Source organism: Globicephala melas, chromosome 3, assembly GCF_963455315.2.
Source record: "Globicephala melas chromosome 3, mGloMel1.2, whole genome shotgun sequence".
In the NCBI taxonomy this organism is placed as follows: Eukaryota; Metazoa; Chordata; class Mammalia; order Artiodactyla; family Delphinidae; genus Globicephala; species Globicephala melas.
The window spans coordinates 112,651,195-112,674,522 of record NC_083316.1 but is presented as its reverse complement, the minus strand read 5'-3'; the positions used below and the strand labels follow the sequence as shown (position 1 = coordinate 112,674,522).

The following is a 23,328-nucleotide window of genomic DNA, read 5'->3' as shown; positions in this document are numbered from 1 at the left end:
GACCCACATGCTCTCTCCTTGCACTGCTCTGAGCTGCCTCTTACACTTGACACTGTGGGCAGTATATTGGCCTGCCATTCATTCCTCCTAACAGGCCAGCTCTCTCTCACCACTGAGCCTCTTCTGGTCCCCTCTGCTGGAATCCTCCCCAGACTCGGCTATAGCCTCTGGTAGCCCTGCCATGGCCACCCCAAGTAGGATTATGGCCCGCTGTCTTCTGTGCCCTCAGTATCTCTGCCATCACAGCACTTCTCACACCATCCTCCAATCACCTATGACTTGTCTATCCCTTCATTAATAGTCCCAGTCAGAACTTCCCTGGTGGCGCAGTGGTTGAGAGTCCGCCTGCCGATGCAGGGGATGCAGGTTCGTGGAGCGGCTGGGCCCGTGAGCCATGGCCGATGAGCCTGCGCGTCCGGAGCCTGTGCTCCGCAATGGGAGAGGCCACAACAGTGAGAGGCCCGTGTACCGCAAAAAAAAAAAAAAAAAAAGTCCCAGTCAGAGTAGTGACAACAGGGCTGTGTGTGTGGCTCACATCTGAATCCCCAGCATCTGCACGGTGCTTGGACTAGAGGATCCTCTATAAATCTTATTAAATGAATCAATGGATGGATGGACAGGCAGATGAATGAAGGAGTGAATGAATGAATGAATGAATGCATGAACGAACAAACTCCTTGATGTGAAAAAAAAAATGGTCTCTGGGCTGAAAGCATCCTGGTGGTAGTGGGGGATTCCTGGAGTAGAGGGAGGCCTTCAGATCCCCCAAGTGGCAGAACCAAAGAGTAACCAACGCTGGTGCCTACTTACAAATGATCCCCTCCATCTCTCCTCAGAGTCATCCAGTCTCATCCCACTGTCACAAACCCCCTCACAACAGTCACCTCTGTGGAGCTAGAGGACATCAAGTCACTCCTCCAGCCTCCTTATTGCAGATGACAGCTCTCCAAGTGTGAGCCATGCTCATGTGGTTTAGGACGATCCTCGCAGCAGGCAGAGAATGGATCCAAAACTACCCCATCTTTCTTCCGTTCTGACTTGGGAATGCCCCAGAAGTCCATGGACTTACTAGTTCCCCTACCATAAAGACTGCTTTACTGGTAATCACTGAGTTACAAGGGGCTACTAAGATTGGGTACCACTGCCATTATTTCACTCCTTTCCAGTTCTTTACTATCACTGAGTTCTTCTTCCATAGGGAAGTGAGAATAGGTTGCAGCCTCAGTGAGCTGCAGTAAAACTGTTTGGGAATGCGCACTCCACAAAGCCAGCACTCAAGCTCAGTAGGATTGGAGCCACCCCTCGGCCTTGGGAAAAGATGCTCCACCTGCCGCAGCTGGGGATCTGACTGTGAGACCACCCAACTTTCCAGGGCTGTATAAGATTATCTTTTTAATCATGTTACTATGTATGTTTATATGCAAGCACATATACAAACATACATAAATACACATACACACATATATGCTTGCATAGGCTGTGAATATTTTGAAAATATATCACAAGAAACTTATAACAGTGATTGCCTTTGAGAGAAGACTGGCAGGGGGTCACAGGAGGGACATTTAGACAGTATATCCTCTTATACCTTTTGAAGCTTCCTATGTTCACATACTACCATTTTTTTTTTTGCGGTACGCGGGCCTCTCACTGTTGTGGCCTCTCCCGTTGCGGAGCACAGGCTCCAGACGCGCAGGCTCAGCGGCCATGGCTCACGGGCCCAGCCGCTCCGCAGCATGTGGGATCTTCCCGGACCAGGGCACGAACCCGTGTCCCCTGCATCGGCAGGCGGACTCTCAACCACTGCGGCACCAGGGAAGCCCTACATACTACACATTTTTTAAGCAACTAATAAAAAATAATTTCAGTCAATGATGTGGTTAATCAAGTTGAATATTGCTATCTCTGCTTAAAACCTGTCTCTGACTATAAACTTTGGGTCAGACACTTTTGAGGTTAAGAAATCAATCATCTGACCTCAGTTGTTTTCTAGGACTTTGCTTTTAACAGAACACAGTAAATTTTTGGAGGAAATAATATCAGCAATATATTTTGCTTCTACAGGACTTTTTGGAAAAATGATACATTAATATTTGGGGAAATAGAAAAAAAATCTCAAATAAAAACTGAGCATATCTTTTGAATCTCTCTTATGTGTCACTCTGTATTTGTTGGTTGAATCACAAACTGTGCTTCTGCTAAAAAAATACAAAGGACAATTGATTCAACATGTATTTATGATAAAAATAATAAAGGCCATATATGACAAGCCCACAGCTAACTTCTTAATCAATGGTGAAAGGCTGAAAGCATTTCCTCTAAGATCAGAAAGCATTTCCTCTAAGAAGATCCACTCTTGCCACTTTTATTTAGCATAGTATTGGGAGCCCTAGCCACAGCAATCAGAGAAGAAAAAGAAATAAAAGGAATCTGAATTAGAAAAGAAGATGTAAAACTGTCACTGTTTGCAGATGACATGATACTATACATAGAAAATCCTAAAGATGCCCCCAAAAAACTACCAGAACTCTTCAATGAATTTAGTAAAGTTTCAGGATACAAAATTAATACACAGAAATTTGTTGCTAACAATGAACTATCAGAAAGAGAAATTAAGAAAACAGTCCCATTTACAACTGCATAAAAAATACCTAGGAATAAATCTAACTAAGGAGGTAAAAGGTACTTGGTAAACTATAAGACATCAATGAAAGACACTGAAGATGACACAAACAGTTGGAAAGATATACCATGCTCATGGATTGGAAGAATTAATATTATTAAAAAGACCATACTCCCCAAGGCAATCTACAGATGAAATGCAACCCCTATCAAAATATCAATGGCATTTTTCATGGAACTAGAACAAATAATTCTAAAATTTGGATGGAAAAACAAAAGACCTTGAATAGCCAAAACAATCTTAAGAACAAAGAACAAAGCTAGAGGTACCATGCTCCCTGATTTCAAACTATACTACAAAGCTACAGTAATCAAAACAGTATGATACTGGCACAAAAACAGACACATAGATCAATGGAATAGAATGGACGACCCAGAGATGAACCCATGCTTATATGGGCAATTGATCTATGACAAAGGAGGCAAGAATATAAAATGGGGAAAATAAAGCCGCTTCAATAATGGTGTTGGAAAAACTGGACTACTTTCTCACACCCTATATAAATGCAAAGTAGATTAAAGACTTAAACTAAGACCTGAAACCATAAAACTTCTAGAAGAAAACATAGGCTATACATTCTTTGACATCAATCTTAGCAATATTTTTTGAGATCAGTCTCCTCAGGTAAGGGAAACAAAAACAAAAATAAACAAATGGGACTACATCAAACTAAAAAGGTTTTTCACAGTGAAGGAAACTACCAGCAAAATGAAAACGCTGCCTACTGAATGACAGAAGATATTTGCAAATGATATATCTGATAAGGGGTTAATATCCAAAATATACAAAGAACTCATATAACTCAACATCAAAAAACCAAACAACCCAATTAAAAACTGGGCAGAGGACCTGCAAAGACATTTTTCCAAAGAAGACACACAGATGGCCAACATACATATGAAAAGATGCTGAAAATCACTAATCATCAGGGAAATGCAAATCAAAACCACAATGAGATAGCACCTCACCCCAGTCAGAATGGCTATTATCAAAAAGACAAGAAATAACATGTGTTGGTGAGGATGTGGAGAAAAGGGAACCCTTGCACACTGTTGGTGGGAATGTAAATTGGTGCAGCACTATGGAAAATAGTATGGAGGTTCCTCAAAAAAAATTAAAAATAGAACTACCATACAATCCAGCAATTCCACTCCTGGGTATTTACCTAAAGAAAATAAAAACGCTAATTAGAAAAGATACATGCACTCCTATGTTCATTGCAGCATTATTTACAATAGCCAAGACTGAATTAAATATTGACATTTGTGAAAACATGGATGGACCTAGAAGGTATTATGCTAAGTGAAATAAGTCAGAGAAAAACAAATACTGTATGATTTCACTTATATGTGGAGTCTAAAAAACAAAACAAATGAACAAACATAACTAACCAGAAACAGAGTCATAGATACAGAGAACAAACAGGTTGTTGCCAAAGGGGAAGGATGTTGAGGAGGAGAGAAATAGGTGAGGGAAATTAACAGGTACAAACTTGCAGTTACAAACTAAATGAGTAATCGGTATGAAATGTACTGTGTGAGGAATATAGTCAATAATTATGTAATATCTTTGTATGGTGACAGATGGTAATTAGACTTATCATGGTGATCATTTTGAAATGCATAGGAACATCAAATCACTATGTTGTGTACCAGGAACTAACAAAGTGTTGTAGGTCAATTATACTTCTAAAACAAACAAATAGAGAAAAAGAGATCAGATTTGTGGTTACCAGAAGTGAGGGGTGGTGGGAGGGGATGTACAACATGTAATGTACAACATGATAAATATGATGAACACTGCTGTACATTATGTATGAAAGTGGTTAAGAGAGTAGATCCTGAGTTCTCATCACAAGGAAAAAAGTATTTTTCTATTTCTTTAAGTTGTATCTATATGAGGTGATAGATGTTCACTAAATTTATTGTGGTCATCATTTCATGATATATGTAAGTCAAATCATTATGCTGTACACCTTAAACATCTACAGTGCTATATGTCCATTATATCTCAATAAAACTGGAAAAGAAAAAAAAACAACTGAGGTGAGAATTCTAGGAACATGGCAGAGTAGAAAATACCAGGACTCTGTCTCCTCACCTAGATAACTATTACACAGACAGAATTTGTCTGATATAACTACTTTAGAACTCTGGAGTTTACCGAAGGCTTCCAACTTCCAGGAGAGGGTTTGGGCAGTGGTTAATTTCAGTCAATGTCAGCATTTAGCACAGTAGCAGCTACCCATCCCCCATCCCAAGCCCTTTGGCAGGCATCTATGCACATGTTCCTGGAGTAACCTGCACACAGCTTGTGGGAACCAGGGTGGGCAATGAGAACCTTGTCCTCCAAATACTGGACATCTGTGTTCTGGTCACTGATTGCTGTTTCTGATCATGAGGTGCAAAGAGGAGGGCAGTCATTCTTGTTTAACCTCCCCCTCCATCTTGCAACCCCCTTGTTCACTGGCTGAAATGACTTCCAGGGAGTTTAAAGGGATGGTGCCCCTTTCCCTTCCCTTCATTTCTCTCTTTTTCCTCTTTTGGGAGCCAGACTAGGACATTCAAAAGCGACTGCATGTATGAGGAAAATTAGAAAGTGACTGCGTATGCCCAGGGAAAGGCACAGGCTCAGAAAAACACTGAGAAAACCTTAAGTTTACACCTCAGATTGATCATTGGCACAGAGATAGTCTACAGCAATCAAAAATAATAACAAAACCCACCACACCCTGGGGAAGAGGGAGAATTGGACTTCTAGAGTTACCACATTATTAGATTCAAATGTCTAGTTTTCAATAAAAAATCACAAGGCATATAAGAAACAGGAAAGTGTGGTCCACTCAAAGAAAAAAAATCAAAATAAAATGTCCCTGAAAAAGACCTGATAGCATATCTACTTGACAAAGACTTTAAAATATCCTTCTTGAAGATGCTTGAAGAACTAAAGAAAGATGTGAAGAGAGTCAAGAAAATGATATGTGAACAAAATAGAAATATCAATAAAGAAATAGAAAACCCAGAGAGAAAGCAAACAAATTCTGGAGCTGAAAAGCACTGAATGAATGAATGAATAACTGAAATGAAAAATTTACTAGAATGATTCAAAGGTTTATTTGAACAGGCAGAGGAAAGAATCAGCAAACTTAAAGATAGGATAAGAGAAATTATTGGGTCTGAGTGACAGAAAGAAATAACACTGAAGAAAAGTAAACAGAGCCTAAGGGACTTGTGGGAAACTATCAAACAGAGCAACATATTCATTGTGGGAGTCCAAGGAGAAGAGAGAGAGAGAGAGAGAGAGAGAGAGAGAGAGAGAGAGAGAGAATATATGAAGTAATAGGGCCAAAAACTTCCCAAATATGATGAAAGACATGAATATAAACATCAAAGAAGCTCAATGAACTCGAAGCAAGATGAATTCAAAGAGACCTACAAGAAGACACATTATAATAAACTTTTGAAAGACAAAGAGAGAATCTTGAAAGCAGATAAAAAGTATCCTCTGTAAGACTTTCAGCAGATTACTCATCAGAAACTTTAGCAGCCAGAAGGCAATGGGCGAATATATCCAAAGTGCTGAAAGAAAAAGAACAAAACTGTCAAGAAAGGATTCTATATCCAGAAAAACTATCCTTCAAGGGTGAGAGAGAAATCAAGACATTCCCAGATAAACAAAAGCTGAAGGAGTTCATTACCACTAGATCTACCTGGTAAGAAATTCTCAAGAGAGCCCTGCAGGCTGAAATAAAATCACTAGACAGTTAACTTGCAGCTGTATGAAGAGATATTGTAAAAATCTCACAAAAGGTAAATACATGGGGAGAGTGACACTAGCATCATGGCAGCCCCAAATGTCCCTTATTTTGTCCTCAGTTCAACAACAAAAATTCAGCATCCATCCATGAACAAAAGTGCCTCTGTGGGAGTTGTGGGATCCAGTACCATACACCAAGGGACCCAAGAGGAGTCTTTCCCACCTGTGCATCAGCTAATAGTCAGACAGACCTCAGTACTGGCAGTGAAACCTGCAGTAGCCTGTGAATTGGCTCCAGCCACTCTTGGCTGTAGTCCAGGAGCAGCTGGAGAACACTGACTTGGGAGGTCACACACAGATGAGAGAGCCTTTGTGGAAGTCCAGTTTTCCAGAGGACAAGCTCTGGCACTCCATTGGAGCAAAAAAGCAGAAGTTTGGACACACTGGAGTGGCAGTTAGTAAGGATTGGAGGGCTTGGGATGAGGCAAGGCCTCATAGGTCAATAGTAACATTAACACTAATAAAACTACTAATACTAATGCTAATGATAAACAGATGACTCTTTCTAAATGTTCTCTATGTGTTATACATTAAACTGAGCACTTTTTATATGTCTAATTTAATTTAACCTACAAATATCTCTGCTGCTCATGGTAGGGGTGATTGTCATTGGAGAAATTGAGGCCCAGAGAGGGGAAGCTTGCCTGGATTCCCCCAGTTCACAAGTAGCCAGACCTGGCTTTGCACTTAAGTCTGCTGACTAAGAGGCATGCCAAGAAAGCCAGGGGCCCATTCAAGGAAGAGCAAGCATGAGGGTACTAGGGGGTATAGTGGGAGGCAAGAAAGATGGGGATGTTTATAACTTTGGACACTAGATGTGGAAAACTGATCTTCATTCTGAGATAGTTTAGAGGCAAGTAGAGGCTTGGGTTTAGGATAAGCCCTTTAGGTTCAGGAGAAGGAAGACAAGGCCAGGCTGGAGGCTGCCTCAGTAGCCAAGACCAGAGGTGATGGGGTCTGGACTTGTGTGGGGTGGAAAGCAGAAGACAGATCAGGGAATTGGAACCTGCAAGATGTGATGATTGAGGTGGTTCTGGGAATTCCCACTTACAGGAGGGGTGAGGCTGAGGTGCTAAGCAGGGCGTGAGGAAGGAGCTCCTAGCCTTTCTGGATGAGGAGGCCAGCTTTGGTAACACAGATGTGGGTCCAGACCCCGGCTCTGCCACATACCAGCTGTGTGACCTCAGGTAGGTTACCGGTCCTCTCTGAACCCATCAGCTGGGTGCACACCCACTTCTTCCTCCAGGCCGGGGCAAGGACTGGATGAAACAAGTGCTTCATAATTTAAAAGCCAGCACCTCGGTTTCCTGATTCTCTTCTCTGTAGTCTCACATCTTCCAAAATCTCTGACCCTACCTTCCAGGGACTGACACTGACCCTGCATGACTGCTGTGGGGCTTACTTTAAGACCTTCCTTCTGGTAACTCTGGGAGATACAGTCCAGGACACCTTTGTATTTGTTTATATAAACCCCGTCAGCTTGCAGTCGACTCTTCACGACATCCATAGGAGTTGCTGTCCCCCAAGAAATTGCTCCTGTTAAGAGAGAGACAAATAGGTATCAGGGGCTGGCTGGTTGGGGTCTGGAGGGGACCCGGCTCCCTGCAGATTTCCACCATTCAGAGGCTTCATATGCTGCTGGGGGACGTGGAAACAGCTCAAGGTCAGGACCTATGAAGGGGGTTCTTGATCCTCCCTCGCCACTGGCTGTGGGACTTTGCAGAAGTCTCCTGCCACCTCTAGGCCTTGAGTTTGTCTTCTGTAACATGGGCCAGCAGCACCTATCTTCGTGGGGCTCCTATGAGGACAATAACCTGAGGCATGTGAAGCATGTAGCACAGGGCCAGGTCCATCGCTAGTGCTTCCTAAGCAGAAGGATTTATCAGCAGCTTTTATTGGAGGAACAGGAACAGGCCCCATAGTACTTTCCGGGCACAGGGGAGGGAGACCAGGGTGAGGCCTGAGGCTGAAGGCTGGCAGCTCCCCAGAGGCAGGATTTACTCTGAACATGAAGAAGACGCTAAACAAACACTTTCCCATAGCCTGCTTGCCAAGGAAGGGTCAGCTTAGGGATTGCAGAGAAGAGCAGGGTCAGGTCTTTAAAAAGCTCTTATCTTTTCCAGTGATGTGGAATAGAAGCCTTAGGACCATGTGCCGCTGGGTCATCTTCATTGGATAAGTTCAGGTGTCCTGGTTTGAGTACTTTGTGACTTTAACGGACTCTAAGAAAACAACGCCAGGTTATTGTATAAACAGAGAAATTGGCACATTCTTTGATGGGGAGAGAAAAACAAACCGATGCCAAAGTCCAAGGCAGCTGGTTTGCAAGGTTTTGTAACTGCGGCCCAGCGGCTCCCAAAAGAGGCCTTAGCCTGTCCCCAGCCCCCTGCCCATCCCAGCCTCCTGCCCTTGGTCCTCTGGGAGCCCTCTGGACCTCTCGTCCCTCCTGCCTTCTTCCAGGATAAATGGGGCCGCTTTTCCCCTGGAGTCAGCCCAGGTGCTGCCCTGGCACACTCCCCTGTTCTCAGCCCATGGGCGAGGGTATTACAAAACCAGGTTTGACTGCCAGGCTACACGCATCTGCTCTCACCAGAAATGAGAGCAGCCGGGGCCTGTCTGCGTTCTCAGTCAAGAACTACTTACTGAGCACTTACTGGGAGCTGGCACAGGCCAGGCCTCAGGCACAAGGCGGGGAATGGGAACACTGGGGTCTGGTGGCTAAGATGTGGGCTCTGTTATGTGTTTCCTAAGTTTCAAGCACAGCTGATTAGGTAATGAGGAGGAGGGATGACAATTTTCTTCTGTCCAGTGGATCTTTCCCATCAGCATCAAACATACCATGTTATCTGTCTTTTTTTTTTTTTTAATTGGAGTTTGGTTGCTTTACAAGGTTGTGTTAGCCTCCACTGCAGAACAAAATGAATCAGCCATACACATACAGACATCCCCTCCCTTTTGGACTTCCCTCACATTTAGATTACCACCGTGCATCAGATAGAGTTCCCTGTGCTATACAGTACGTTCTCATCAGTTATCCGCCTTCTTGAGAAGCAATCCTCTCTTGACTTCCATACCCCTCTCTGACTACAGCTGTGTTTCTCTCTCTCCCGATACAGCACATTCAAATCTCTCAGAAGTGTTTTTTGTCCTTGGGTTCTCCAGTTTCTTTCATCCCATTCTCTCTTGATCCCACTTCAATCAGGTTTTCACACCCTTCTCTTCATCAAAATGGGTCTTGTCAAAGTCCCTGGTGACCTACTGCATTGCTAAGTCCAAGCAGTGGGAATAGCAAATGCAAAGGCCCTGTGGTGGGGAGAGAGCCAGGCACAGTCAAGTTTCAGGAAAGAGACCAGCGTGGCTGGAGCAGAGCAAAGTAAGGGGACGGTAGCAAAAAAAAATGAGTGCGGAAGGGTAACAGGCAGCTGGAATGCTGATGGTCTTGAAATCATTGCAAGGTCATTGACTTTTACCCAAGGTGAAATGGGCATGCAGCGTGGGTTCTGAGTAAGGAGGTTAAGTAACCAGTCCATGGTCACAAAATGACTAAGTGTGGATTTGAACTTGGATCTTTCTGACTGCAGAGTCCCTACTATACTGTCTGCATTAGCTGTGTGACCTTGAGTTGGTCACGCTGAACCTGTTTTCTCACCTGAAAAATAGGGAGACTTATTCCTACCTTCTGGGGCCAATGAAAATCTCACATTGGAAAGGTTTGCAGGGTGCCAGTATTCAAAAAAGGTGAGCCATGATAACAGAGTTTCTTTTCAAAGCTCAGTGATACCTGACACAGAGTAAGTGCTCAAAATATACCTTCCAGCTGAAAGCTGTAAGAGTCCAAATAGGGACTCAGAGAGAAGGGGATGGGAGAAAGAGGGGGGACCATTCCCCATTCCTAGCCCTTTGTCTGCCTGGCTAGGTCTGGCCATAGCAGGTACTTAACAAAGAATTGTTGGATGAGTGTCTGGATGAACCCTGCCCTTCCCCAGGGCTGAGAAGGGTATGGTAGGCTCCCCAGTTGTCTTGCTGCCATGGTCAGCACGGGGGCAGGGATCAGCCATGCCGCCCTTACCTGCCATGCCTCCCGCCAGCCACACAGCACAGGGGCTGGGGCCTGTGTGGGCCTCGGGCGTGATCCAGTCACTCAGGAACAGATAAGGGATGAAGTAGAGGCAGTAGCCCGGGACGTCCCGCAGCAGCATGGCACTGGCGCCCCGGTACAGCCCTGCCAGGCCTTCAGTCCGCACGATGGTTATGATGCAATGCACAGGCCCCTGGTAGGCTGGCTGCTCCCCAAGAGCTGCCACCCTGGGCTTCAAACCGAGGTTGGCTGCAAAGACAGTGCAAAAAGATAGCAAGTGACCTGGGGGCAAGAGAATGACCACTGTCTGGCATTGGAGTCAGCCCAGCCCATTGACAGTTCCCACTCACGTCACCAATTGATTTTTACCAAAACTTCTGACGGTCTTGGCAACTCAAATGGGTATTCTGAAGTCCCAGCAGGGAGCTCCTGCCAGCATGTTCAGCCAGACTGGACAAAATCCCAGCCAGGTGATAAAGCACCTGTTGCCTTAGAATGCCCAGAGGTTCTCGGTCAACCATCACTATGTCTTTTTAAGTAAATGTGACTGCACGATGCCTTGGATCAAATATGCTGAGGCATACCAAGCTCCTTCTTGAAGCAGAGGCTGGAAAATCCAACACCCTGTGTGTGTGTGTGTGTGTGTGTGTGTGTGTGTGTGTGTGTGTGTGTGTGTGTGTACTCATGCATAGTGTGGTAAAAAGTGTATGAGATTTGGACGCAGACTGTCCTGGTTCCAAATCCTGGCCCTGCTTACCAACTTTCTGACCTTGGTAGGCACCTGTTTAGCCTTTGTTTCCTTACCTTTGAAAAGGGGACAGGCCAATACCGTATTGTATACTTGAAAGTTGCTAAGAGAGCAGGTCTTAAACATTCTCACCACATACACACACAAAATGGTAACTATGCGAGGTGATGGATGTGTAAACTGACCTCATCTTGGTAATCGTTTCACTATACATACGTGTACCAAATCATCACATTGTGCACCCTAAACTTACACAAGGCTATATGTCAACTGTGTCTCAATAAAGTTGGAAAATTGTATTTTTTAAATAAAAAAGAGAACAGGCTGTTGTGAGTATCAACAAGGTAATACCTATAAAGAGCTCAGCATGGCGCTAGGAACACTGTAGGGGCGCAATGTTATCACCAGATTATTACTGAGACCAAGTTGACTGGTGTGAGTTGGGTGCAGGATGCACTCGCTGGAGGGCTGGACATGTTCTCACTGACTCTCTCCAGTCCTGGCCAGGCTGTGCCCTGAAACAGCTGTAGGGCAGTACTGGTGCCATTGGCCCTCAAAGTCCAGGGGCACAGGGTGCTGTCTCCTTAGCTGACCTCTGGGGTCTCTGCTGGCAGATCATCAGTTGTTATATCAGTAGCTTCTTTATAGGACATGTGTAGACAGCAAGTAGTGACTCTGTCTGTCCCTCTAATTCTTCCATCGGGCTTCTTCCATCTCCCTGCCTCATGCCTGTCTACTCTGCTACGGACCTTTTATTTATTTATTTATTTATTTATTTATTTATTTATTTATTTATTGCGGTACGCAGGCCTCTCACTGCTGCAGCCTCTCCCGTTGCAGAGCACAGGCTCCGGACGCACAGGCTCAGCGGCCATGGCTCACGGGCCCAGCCACTCCGCGGCATGTGGGATCCTCCCGGACCAGGGCACGAACCCGTGTCCCCTGCATCGGCAGGCGGAATCTCAACCATTGCGCCACCAGGGAGGCCCCTGCTACGGACCTTTTAGCACAGCTTTGACTCATGGCCAGAGAGACCTCCTAGTCCCAGTGCAGATAAAGCGGACTCATGTTCTCAACTTTCCCTTCTTGAAGAACTAACATGACATGGCCAGGACAGAAACAGAATGAAGCTTGCCTGTGACCACATGCGTATTTTGCCACCTGGGTTTAATGCCCTGTAATCACCCTCTCAATGGGGTTTTACACATGCTGGCTAAGAGACAGATCACTTTTGCTATATAGGTGAACATCCAAGCCCCCTACAGAGCCCCATCTTTATCAAATGAAGATTAGGAAAAAATACTCAGCTTCATGATGCCACAGCCCAAACCGGAGATTTAGGAGTAAAGTACAACCTGTCCTTTTCACTCAACCCAGAAGGAGGCGAGGTCCAGGGGGAGGTTCCTATTTGCCTGGAAAGTATGCTTGAATAAACTAATCCCGTATTTTCTTTCTATGTTGGGGGAACAGAGGCATCCTGGTCACGTACATTAGGCCAACTACAGCGTGGGCAGGAGGCTGAGTCTCATTCTATAGTCTATAGCAGGGAGTGAGCAGGAGTGGTGGCCAATTTTAGGGGCACATGGCCCGCTGAGCTCAGCGCAAGATCAGACACTGTGGTCTTTGAGAATCCACTGAGAGGTCACTGAACACCCCTTTCTCTCCCAAATCCACTATGATACCACCAGGGTCATCCTGGGAAATTCTGACATTAGCCCACATAGATGTTAATTGTCCCAACATATAAACTTTGCCTGGGCCATGCTCATGTCGAAGTAACAGTGATCTGTCCCAGGAGTCAAGGTTTTCATGAATCAACTGTGGGTATGATGTAGCTTTCAGAAGTTACTGATTGAAAGAGAATGTCCTGATAACATTCTGCTTGTGTGGGGGACAGATGTTGAAAAAAAAACTTGTCTAACCTCCAACTGACTTTGTCAACAAAAAACCTGTACTTTTTTCCTTTTCTTTTCAGGATAATCAATAAGGAAATTCTCTCACATTCTCCCAGGGTTGTAACATAAGTGATCTAGCTTTTATTGCTTGAAAATGATCCATTTACAATTATTACAGCCAAAGAATTGTCATGGTGACCTGGAATACTGACATGAGTCTGAACTGGTGGCCAAGGCCTTCTGGACACAAGTTGATACTGTGAAGCCCTTGGAACTCCTTCCAGCTCCCTCAACCCCAATATATTTAAAGAAACTTTTTATTTGGAAATAATTTCAAATTTGCAAAAAAAAAAAAAAAGTACAAAAAAGGAAAACTGTACACAGAACACCTTTACCCAGATTCACCTATTGTTAACATTTTACCTTATTTTTTTTTATGGTTTGTATGCTCTCTCCCTCCCTCCCCCTCTTCTCCCACTCCGCCCCCTCACTTTTCACTCAAACACGTGTGTGCAATTAAACTGAACAGATGCCTTTGTCCCAGTGCCTAAACTTTGCCTGGGCTATGCTCATCTCCAGGTAACAGTGACCTGACTTGGAGTCAGGGTTTTCACGAATCAGCTGTGGGTACAATGTGGCTTTCAGGAGTTACTGATAAAAGGAGAGAATCTGATAAAATTGGAAAAACACTTGGCCAAACGAGAACCGGCCTTGACATCAAGACCCAAACCAGAACCAAATCTGTACTTTCATTTTTTTCTCCCAAAATAAGCAATAAGGAAATTCTTTTGCACACACATGCATACATAATTTTATTCTCTGACCCATTTCAGGGTGAGTTACATACAAAATGGTCCTTTACCCCTAAATACTTCAGTCTGTGTTTCCTAAGACTCGGGATACCATTCTACATACTGTGGGACAACAGCCGGGTTCATAATCTACATGGACAATACTTGTATCTAATGTACTGTCTATGCTCATACCTTCCTGTGATCTCGTGTTGACCTTTAGAGTGTTCCTCCCCAACCCCCAGGACAGGATCCAGTCTATCATGTATTATATTTAGTTGTCAGGTCTCTTTAGCTTCCTTTCATTTGGAGCATTTCCACAGCCTTTCTTGGGTTTTTTTTTTAATGACACTGCCACTTTTCAAGACCACACCACTTCCTTTCTTGTTAACAGAACTTTCCTTATCTGAGGCTTGTTTGATGTGTCCTTGTTATTACACTGAGATGATGCATTCTTGGCTGGACTTCTTCCCTGTTCTTAAGTCTCACCTTTTTTCCCATGAAGACCAATCACTCTTAATAGCCCTTGTCTTCTCCTCTGGCCTCCTCTGCCTGTTGTTATTAGTTTGTTTTTTTAACTGAGGTATCATTTACATTCCATAAAAGGTGTAGCTTGTAAGTGCACAGTTGGTGAGTTTTGACCATGGCATGCACCAGACACCATATCCTACTGAGAAAATGACGTCTTAGACTTGAAATAAACTGTTTTGGTTACTCAGGCAGAGCAAAGAAGCCTACCTAGCCTCTCCTGCTTTTCAAGGCAAAAGGATTCTGTGACATCAATGACGTGTCACTCAATGAGAAGCAAATCTCTGTTATGGGCCCACCTACTTTAGCAATAGTGGTATGGACAATTCATAAGGGACCACAAGGCAGAAGACCGCTGGGATTCTGATCAGTTGCTCAGACCACAAGATGCTCTGTGGCTCAGCTGGGGAAGGAGTTGCCCAGGAGTCTTGGCAGCTAGACTTAGAAAAGCACCGAATCAGAGCTTCTGGTAACTCTAGCAGTGGACCAAATTTAGTTTGTGTAAAACAAATTTTGGTGACCCTTAAGAACTGACTTGGGAGGTTGCTGGCAAGCAGCTCTTGGAAATATGCACATCTGCTACATGTGGATTTGTCTTTGTGCAAGGAACCCAAGGAAGGAAGTAGGCACCCTGCTCACACTGAACCATTGCCCCTCAGCCTGTTGTTCTAGAACCTTCAGGGCTTTGGCTTGGGGTGCACACATGCAAGGGAAGGGTTCACATTAGGTATATTTCCTTCTAGAATGAAATGTATTTAGTTTCTCTAATGAGAATTTTTTGTTCTAAAATGAGGATAAGATGATGAATCAAATTCTGATTATTTCTTATCATGAGCACTTTGTCATTAAGGCCATTTTTTGCTGTACTTGCTAAATCAAGAGTCTTTTACTATGATAGGTAGAGTTACACTCAGGATGCCTGTGGTTTTCTTTGTTTTCCCAAATTCATTTAGGGTCAACTCAAGCGCCCTACACCGAGACGAGCAGGATGTTCAAAGTTGATAAAATTGCCCTCCACCCTGCTCCTAACCTTCACCTAGGAGCTTAGGAAGGCCTACACAGTTCTAAAAAGACCCCTCCTCTGGGCTCCCCTGCCTTGTCCAGCTCAGTCCCCGCCATCGCTCCTCGGCGCACACACTGTGGCTGTCTGGCTCCACCGCTCAGCAGCAGTGTCTGGTGCCTTGCTTGCTGGCTCCTGCCTGGGCCGGGAGGTCCCTCTGTAGGCAGGTGCCTCTGCAGGGAGCTCTGCAGAGAGTACGGGTGTCCAGGTTTGGTCAGTTCTAACAGGTACACATGCAGCCACTCCTTGGGGGGTCCTCCTACCTCAGAGAGGCTGCACTGGCCCAGATGCAGGCTGAGGTCCCCACAGATCTGCCACTAGTGCCCCTCTTCTCAGAACCCAGGGTCCTGTCACTGCATCCCGCTGTACCCTTCCCAGACACAAACACGAACAAGTTTCACTTCTTTTTCAGGCAATGCTGTTCAATTTCTTCAGTGGGTCATGACCTTGGAAACTGGAAAGTCAGCTGAAACACAGTGACTGGTCACTGATCCACTGAGGTAAGGAGGGCCCAGGCCTCAGGAGCCTCTCTGGAAGGGAGAGCGCCATCAATCCTCCTCTGTGTGCCTATGTTAGGGTGGGGTGGAAATACAACATCATTTCTCAACAGGTCACTTTCTCCAGAAAATCCTTAACAAGTCCGCCACCCACTGATGAGGCCCTGCTGGTCCCCAGTTAACGACATGCAGGCTCACCAAGTGTTCTGTGCTCGAATGCCTCTGGGCCAGCAGGCTCTCAAATGGAAGTGGGCAGCATGGGGTTATTTCAAGGGACCCACCCATCCACAAGCATTATAGATTGACAGAATTCCTGAAATATCTCACATACATGTCTGGCCATTTTTCTCATATGTGTAGGTGCTATTGTGGGAACACAATAACAATTACTTAAGTACACTGATGATCCATGGTAGCTTCTTGTCATATGTGTTTTCTTAATCTGTGGACACAAAGTGAACAGCCGTTCTATGGGTTGGTCTCCATCGTATATATGTAAAAGGTACTCGTAGAAAAAGCTGGGACCCTTAGTCCATGCCAAGGCTGTGCCCCCTGCCGTGGTCTGTCCTGGCTGCCGCTGTTTCCTGAGCACGTTGTTTTGCCTTAACCGTGAGTTCAGTGAGTTTCCTGATGATAGGAATCACACACTGTGGCCTGTCCCAGGCACTGTGGCCCTGTGCCTGACACTGTGGGCCGTATGTGCCTCAACATCCGTTCAGTGAACACTTGAGCATCTGATCGGCAGCTCTAGCACCGGGGCCTCCCAAAGCTTCACCTCCTGTGTTCGGCATTCCTCCAAGCCCAGCCCTGTCTGGTCCTTGTGCCAGAGACTATAGATGCTAAAAGAAACTTCCAAATCATAAGCTGCCACACTTGTCGAAGATGTTATGGAAGCATCCAGTAATGTGGATGGACATCCTCCAACAAACAGGTTGGGTATAACCTCTGTGGTTTGGGTTTCAACAAGCTGAGGGACCTCTCAGTTCACTTCCCCAGGGTATTACCAACTGGGAAGCTCTGGCCCAGTTCCTGTTTCTAAAGAGTCCAGCAGTTTTCTCATGATCTGAAGAGTCCATGATAGGCAGATGGTTTAGTAGAAAGAACCCTGGATTAGGAGCAGCTGGGATTTGCTCTGTTTCTCAGTTTCTATTTACTGTACAACCTGGTACAAAGGACTCAACCACACTGGGCTGCAGTTTCCTCATCATACACAAAAGGGGAAGAATCAGTGGCCTGTCCACATCATTTGGCTTTTGTGAAAATTAACTGAGAACGTTGGCAAATGTACTTTACTAAAATGTGTGTTGTGCAAATGTACTTTACTTGAGGCAAATAGTTATCATTCCTGTCTTTATTACCTTGCCCTGATGTGACTTCAGATTCCGGAAGTGCTGGACTTGCTAATCTCAGGCAGCCATGCCCTGCTGTCACCTGCCATGACCTGCCAAGCCTACTGTGGAAAGATTGTAGATACCGACCCAGCTCTGAGAACTACCAACACTAGTGTCAAGTCTAGAAATCAGGACAATATTTGCCCTTGTCAATTGATTGAAAGAACAAATGGATGTGTCCTCACTGTATGTAACTTATACAACGGTGTGTTATGTTGTGTACACCTTCATTAATCTTGGCAAGCTATGTGGGACCACAGTTTGAAAAATATTCAGTCACACTGCCCAGAACTCAAGGGCACCTCTTGAACTGCATGGCTATATGCCTGGCCTCTTCACAGACCTCCTCCCTCCACTTTTGGGCTGCCATTGCTCCAGCCCTCACTTCCTACTGGCACACAGCCTACTTGAGAAGAAGGCCCCGACTGTATGGTCCTGGCTAGTCTCCAGGTTTTTGTGCCCCTTATCACATTCCAAGGGTTCCTGCCTTCCCAGAGGCTTCCTTCTTTAGGAATTGAATGGATCAATGTGTATCTCTTTACGGAGCTTAGCATCAATAATTCCTGCCCTGAACTGGGAAATTCTTAGAAAGTCCACTGCATCAAAAGGCTAACCTGCCTGGAGATACGTATCCTTCTTGGCAGCCACACATCTTTATGGGAGCAATAAAACTGTGTTGCCAAAGAGACAAACTGATGTAGTCAGGGCCTCTGAGGCACAGCTGTTGACCTTCTCAGCCAGACATTTCAGAAGATCCAGGGAGAAATGGTTTTGCCCCATTCTGTCATCATGCAGATTCTTGAGCTCAAACGGGCTTTGTGTTCAGGTGTGTGGCTGACGATCTTACTTGCCCAGATCACCCCTCAGCTGGCACTCCCACTGTGACCATCCAGTCCAGCTTGTCTCCTCTCGGCATGTCCAGATATTAGGACCTTCTCCTCCTCGAATCCTGGCCACACTCTGTCCCTTTCATTCCATCAGATTATCTTAAGTATGGTAGAGTCAGGCTTCCTCAACTTCCTTCCTCTTGCCTCAAAATTCTCTCGCAATCGTCTCTTGCATTCTCCCCTCCCAACTTGGAAAAGAAAGTCTTTTTCCTTCTTTGCCCATTGGTCTCCGTCCCCACTGTCACCCTGACTTCAGCAACTCTCCCTTCTACCCTCTCCTTCCCCACGTTGGTGACACGAGTCTCTCAGGACTGTGTTCCCAGGGTGTGGAGCTGCATGGCCCGGGGCGGAAGAGCCCAGGGAGCATGGACAAGTCACTTAAGCCCAGCTTCAGTTTCCCCACCTGTCAAATGGAGAATGTGCGGATTTCATAGAGTTGCTGTGGTGACTGAATCACGGGATTTGTGTTAGCACAGAGCACATGGCTGGGGCGCAATACTTGTTAACTACAGCTATTAGCATCAGTATAGTTCCCTCCCGAACTCCTTTACAGCGTTTTCTCACTGATGTCTACCCAGGTCTTATTGCAGCTCACCTTGGCATTTGCATCTAACGCCATGACTTCAGCTGTCACTTCTATGTCTGTCGCACCCCTGTCTAGACCTCCAGCCCTGACATTCCATTTGCAGTCCCTCCCTCGACAGGAACCAAGGTCAAGTCCCCACAGTTCTCACTCGAGCCTACCCCTCCAGCCAGGGTCCAAACCAGCAGCAGCAACGATGAGTATGTGTGCTCCACTCCACGCCAAGCTCTGTCTTGCATGCTTCATCTGCTGGTGAATTCCCTGCGTGGGAGGTACCACCTCCCTCATCGCCACCCAACTTTGAAATCCTGGGTCATTTTCGACACTTTCCTCTCTCCTGCTGGGCCTGTTGGTTCTACGTCATCAATGCCTTTTCCATCTGCCGCTCCCCTCTACTCCCAAAGCCCACGGCCCCGGGTCTGGCGTTCCCAGCCTCTCACCTGGTCTGTGGAGCAGCCTCCAAATCAGACTCCTCACCTCTACTATTCCCACCCCCTCCCATCCCTTCTGAAGGCCAGGTTCACTTCCTACCACACAGCTGTGCTCAGGTCATGCTGCTGTCCAAGACGCTCCACTGCCTGCAGAACAGAAAGGAAACCCATACTCGGCTAAAAATCCAAGCTCTTCACAACTGACCCTGCATCTTCCACCCCTCCCCCCTCATCCTGCCACATGCTTGCCTTTCCTGCCACTGACTCTTTTTTTTTTAAGATTTTTTTTTAATGTGGACCATTTTTTTTTAGCATCTTTATTGCAGTATAATTGCTTTACAATGGTGTGTTAGTTTCTGCTTTATAACAAAGTGAATCAGCCATACATACACATATATCCCCATCTCTCCTCCCTCTTGCATCTCCCTCCCACCCTCCCTATCCTGCCCCTCTAGGTGGTCGCAAAGCACTGAGCTGATCTCCCTGTGCTATATGGCTGCTTCCCACTAGCTGTCTATTTTACATTTAGTAGTATATATAAGTCCATGCCACTCTCTCACTTCAAATGTGGACCAGTTTTAAAGCCTTTATTGAATTTGTTACAATATTGCTTCTGTTTTATGTTTTGGCTTTTTGGTTGCAAGACATGTGGGATCTTAGCTCCCCGACCAGGGATCGAACCCGCACCCCCTGCACTGGAAGGTGAAGTCTTAACCACTGGACCACCAGGGAAGTCCCTTGCCACTGACTCTTTCTTTACATCGTTTCTCAGTCTGAAACAGCTCTCCCTCCCTACATCCCCACCTCCAAATCCTAGCCAGTATTCAAACACCCAATGAATAGCCACTTCCTCTCTGGAGCCTTCCTGGTCTGCAGAGCTAGATTCTGAGGTTCCAGAGCCTTCCTGGGGCCCTTCTCATTCTGGTGCACAGCTGATTCCCCACCAGACTGAGTGCTCTATGAAGGCAGGGGCTGTGCGTGTCTGATACCTGGTTTACCTACTCTGCTTGGCTCAGAGCAGGGCCTCGGGAAACGCTAGTGAATGAATGAATCAAAGAGTGAATTCAATCAAGTGTAACCCTCAGCCCTTTGCCTCCAGCTGGGCCTGGTGAAATTACTATGATGGTCAGCACAGAGTTAATGCTGAGCCCTCTGATTCCGCAAACTCTGGCCTCCTGTGGTGTTGGGGGCTTTGTGATCTGCACATTAATTAGGCTCTTAATGAAAACACAGACCTGAAAGCTCCCAGATGGGGGAGGAGTGAATGTCATTGGCCACCGGGCTCCAGGATGTGACTTGGCCCAGGCAGCAGAGGGACCTCACCCCTGAATTCCAGCTCGGGCCCAGCAGGGTGCCTAGTGAGGCTCATGCCTGGGCGAAGGGTAATGATAACTTGAAAACGGCACCTTTACAGGCACCTTACTGTCAAGGCCAGACCTGAATTAGTTCAGGCCAAATGACAGAGGCCCCAGGAGAAAACCTCCGTGAAGTTGGAAGAGTTTTCACGAGGATAACTGCCGTCTAGCATGTACTGGTAGGCAGCGCCCAACGGACACTCCCTTTAAACTTTAGCAACTGCCTATGTAATTTGGTAAAACCCCTCTGTATAACAAATTTCACAATATGTACCAAGAATCTTAAAAATGACTGTACTCTTTGGCCCAGTCACGAATCAAAGAGCCCACACATTTGGGGAAATGACTGTAAATGAAGGCAACTCTTTATGGACAAATTTGCTGATCACATCACTATTTTTAGAAGAGGAAAATCTGTAAACAACCTAAATGTTCACTAGTAGGAAGACTTCTAACTAATAAGTTTAGTTGCATAGCTAACATTTATTTCGTGTTTTCAACGTACCAGACATTGTGCTAAGATCTTCCTGTGTTACATGTTATCCCATCCCATCCCAGTTATGAAGGAGCTACTCCTGTTACGCCTTTTATGCATATGAGTAAACTGAGGCTTGGCGACAACAGATGGGGGTAAGATTAGAAACAGGTGGCCTAACTCCAGAAACTGAATTCTCACTACACTGTATCATCCCTCTCAAAGTGTGTGTGTGCGTGTGTGCGTGTGTGCGTGTGTTTATTTGATGGAATATTGTACATCTATTTTAAATATTATCCATCTATTTTAATTTTATAATTCTATTTTAGTAACATGGAAGATGCTTCTGTTTTACGTTGAATTAAGAACAGGATGTGAAACTGTCTATATAACATTAGTACAACCTCTTAAAACATTTAATCCATGCATATAGAACAGAAAAAGGAAACATATTAATGTGTTAACGGTGACTGTATTTGGGTGGGTGGGCGCTTTCTCCCTCCACATTCAGACAGTGAGGATGAACTCAATGGCTTTATATTTGCACGTCTCCAACGTGGCGTAGTCTCTCATAGCCCGTTGTCACCACCCGGGGAAGTGGACTGGCAATTCTGGGGTAAAGCCACAAGCCATGAGCAATCCCACAAGCCCTGCACAGGGTAGCCTGCAATTACCCATCTCAGCCCAGTTATCAGGGAGAGCGGGCCTGACTCAGAGCAGAGACCACAAGCTCGCAGCCAACCACAGCCCCACACTGTCCAGCCCACACTGTGCTTTCGGCTGCATGGTGTTACATTGGTTTGTGTTTGGTTTTGTTTTTACTTGAATTATCTGACAATTTCCAGTTGGAAGATCCTGGGAAAATCTAGCTTTCTGCCTTCTCTTAAAAAGAAGATCCAGGCCACATGGCAACAGTCAGCCAGAGCCGGGTTGCAGCCACCCCTCCCACAGGATCTGGGCAGCTTGCAACTGTGCGCACCACTCCCGACTGCCTTCCCAGAACCAAGGCTGACACATGTGCTTGAACTGCTGTGTTTCTAACAGCAGAGTGATATGGAAAGTGAAGTATGTTCTGTGTTTCAATAAAAAGAGGAAAAACGAAACACAGGTTAGGAGGGCTGTAGGTGTCCAAAAAATGGAAAAGGGTACATTTTCCAGGTACCTGTGCTTACTTATGTTACCTCCCTGGTCCCAGCGAGTCTTTGAGTTTTCTATCTCTGGCCAAGAGGGTTCCCGAGGAACAAGTGAAAGATAACTACACCCTTCCTCATCTTCTGGAGAGATTCCTGGCAGAAAGTACTGCCTGATGACCCACTGCCTGCCTCCTATGCTTTATCCCCAATAGTTGATCCTGACCAGCACCTGTAGTCGCCAAAGCCCTTTCCCCATGCATCTGGTGGACAGGGGAAGGTAAGGAAGAGTGGGCCACGCAGAGCGGAGCTGCCCAAAGCCACAGAATTCAGACCCATCCCTCGAAGCCCACAAGCTATGTCCACTACTTGAACACTGTCATTTTGGAGACATCCTCCAAGTCCCCTTTCCTCCCGCAAAGTTTGCAACTGGTTTTGTACATGATGATTTTGTGCAAAGGCCCAGATATTACCAAAGTTGTTGTAGCCTCAGCTTCTACAGAACCCTGGGGCAGAAGCAGAAACAGCTTCAGTGGGCTCTGAGTCAGTTGCCTGGGTCTGTATCCCAGCTCCACCTTCCACTAGGGCAGTGACCTCAGGCGGGTGATGGAATCTCTCTGTGCCTCAGTCTCCCCTTTGTAAATGTCTAGGAATTGGGTTGTCGTGAAGATTAAACACACACCAAGTTCTTCGCACAGTGCCTGGCACGTGGTGAGGGCTAAGTAAATACTGGCTGCTCGGCCCCCATGGCTGTGACTCTTCTGGGTTAGTCCAGATCAGAGGCTCTAGGGGCACAGCTGAGGCAGACCCTCCAGTCTCGGTTTCTACCTTCCCTCCGCCCACTCAGGTCAACCGTTTTGTGTCCGCACTGCCAGTTAAGCCCCTGGGATCAGGCGCTAATGACTTGGAGCTTTGCAGGGCTGAGAAAAATCTGTGTGCAGGACCTCCCTTGGTCTCTTATTAAGAGCCTTCCCTGAGCT

General features: G+C 45.8%; 1 protein-coding gene across 2 annotated transcripts in view; it reads right to left on the bottom strand.

The window, feature by feature from the left end:
* Positions 1–23,328, bottom strand: part of SLC25A48 (solute carrier family 25 member 48) — a 43,783-nt gene that overhangs the window by 5,783 nt on the left and 14,672 nt on the right. For both annotated transcript variants that reach the window (XM_030869551.2, XM_060296239.1), the window contains 2 exons: positions 10,569–10,826; positions 7,902–8,035 (listed from right to left, as the gene is read on the bottom strand). In XM_030869551.2, coding sequence (XP_030725411.1) covers positions 7,902–8,035; positions 10,569–10,826 — 392 coding nt within the window. The remainder of the gene's footprint in view (positions 1–7,901; positions 8,036–10,568; positions 10,827–23,328) is intronic.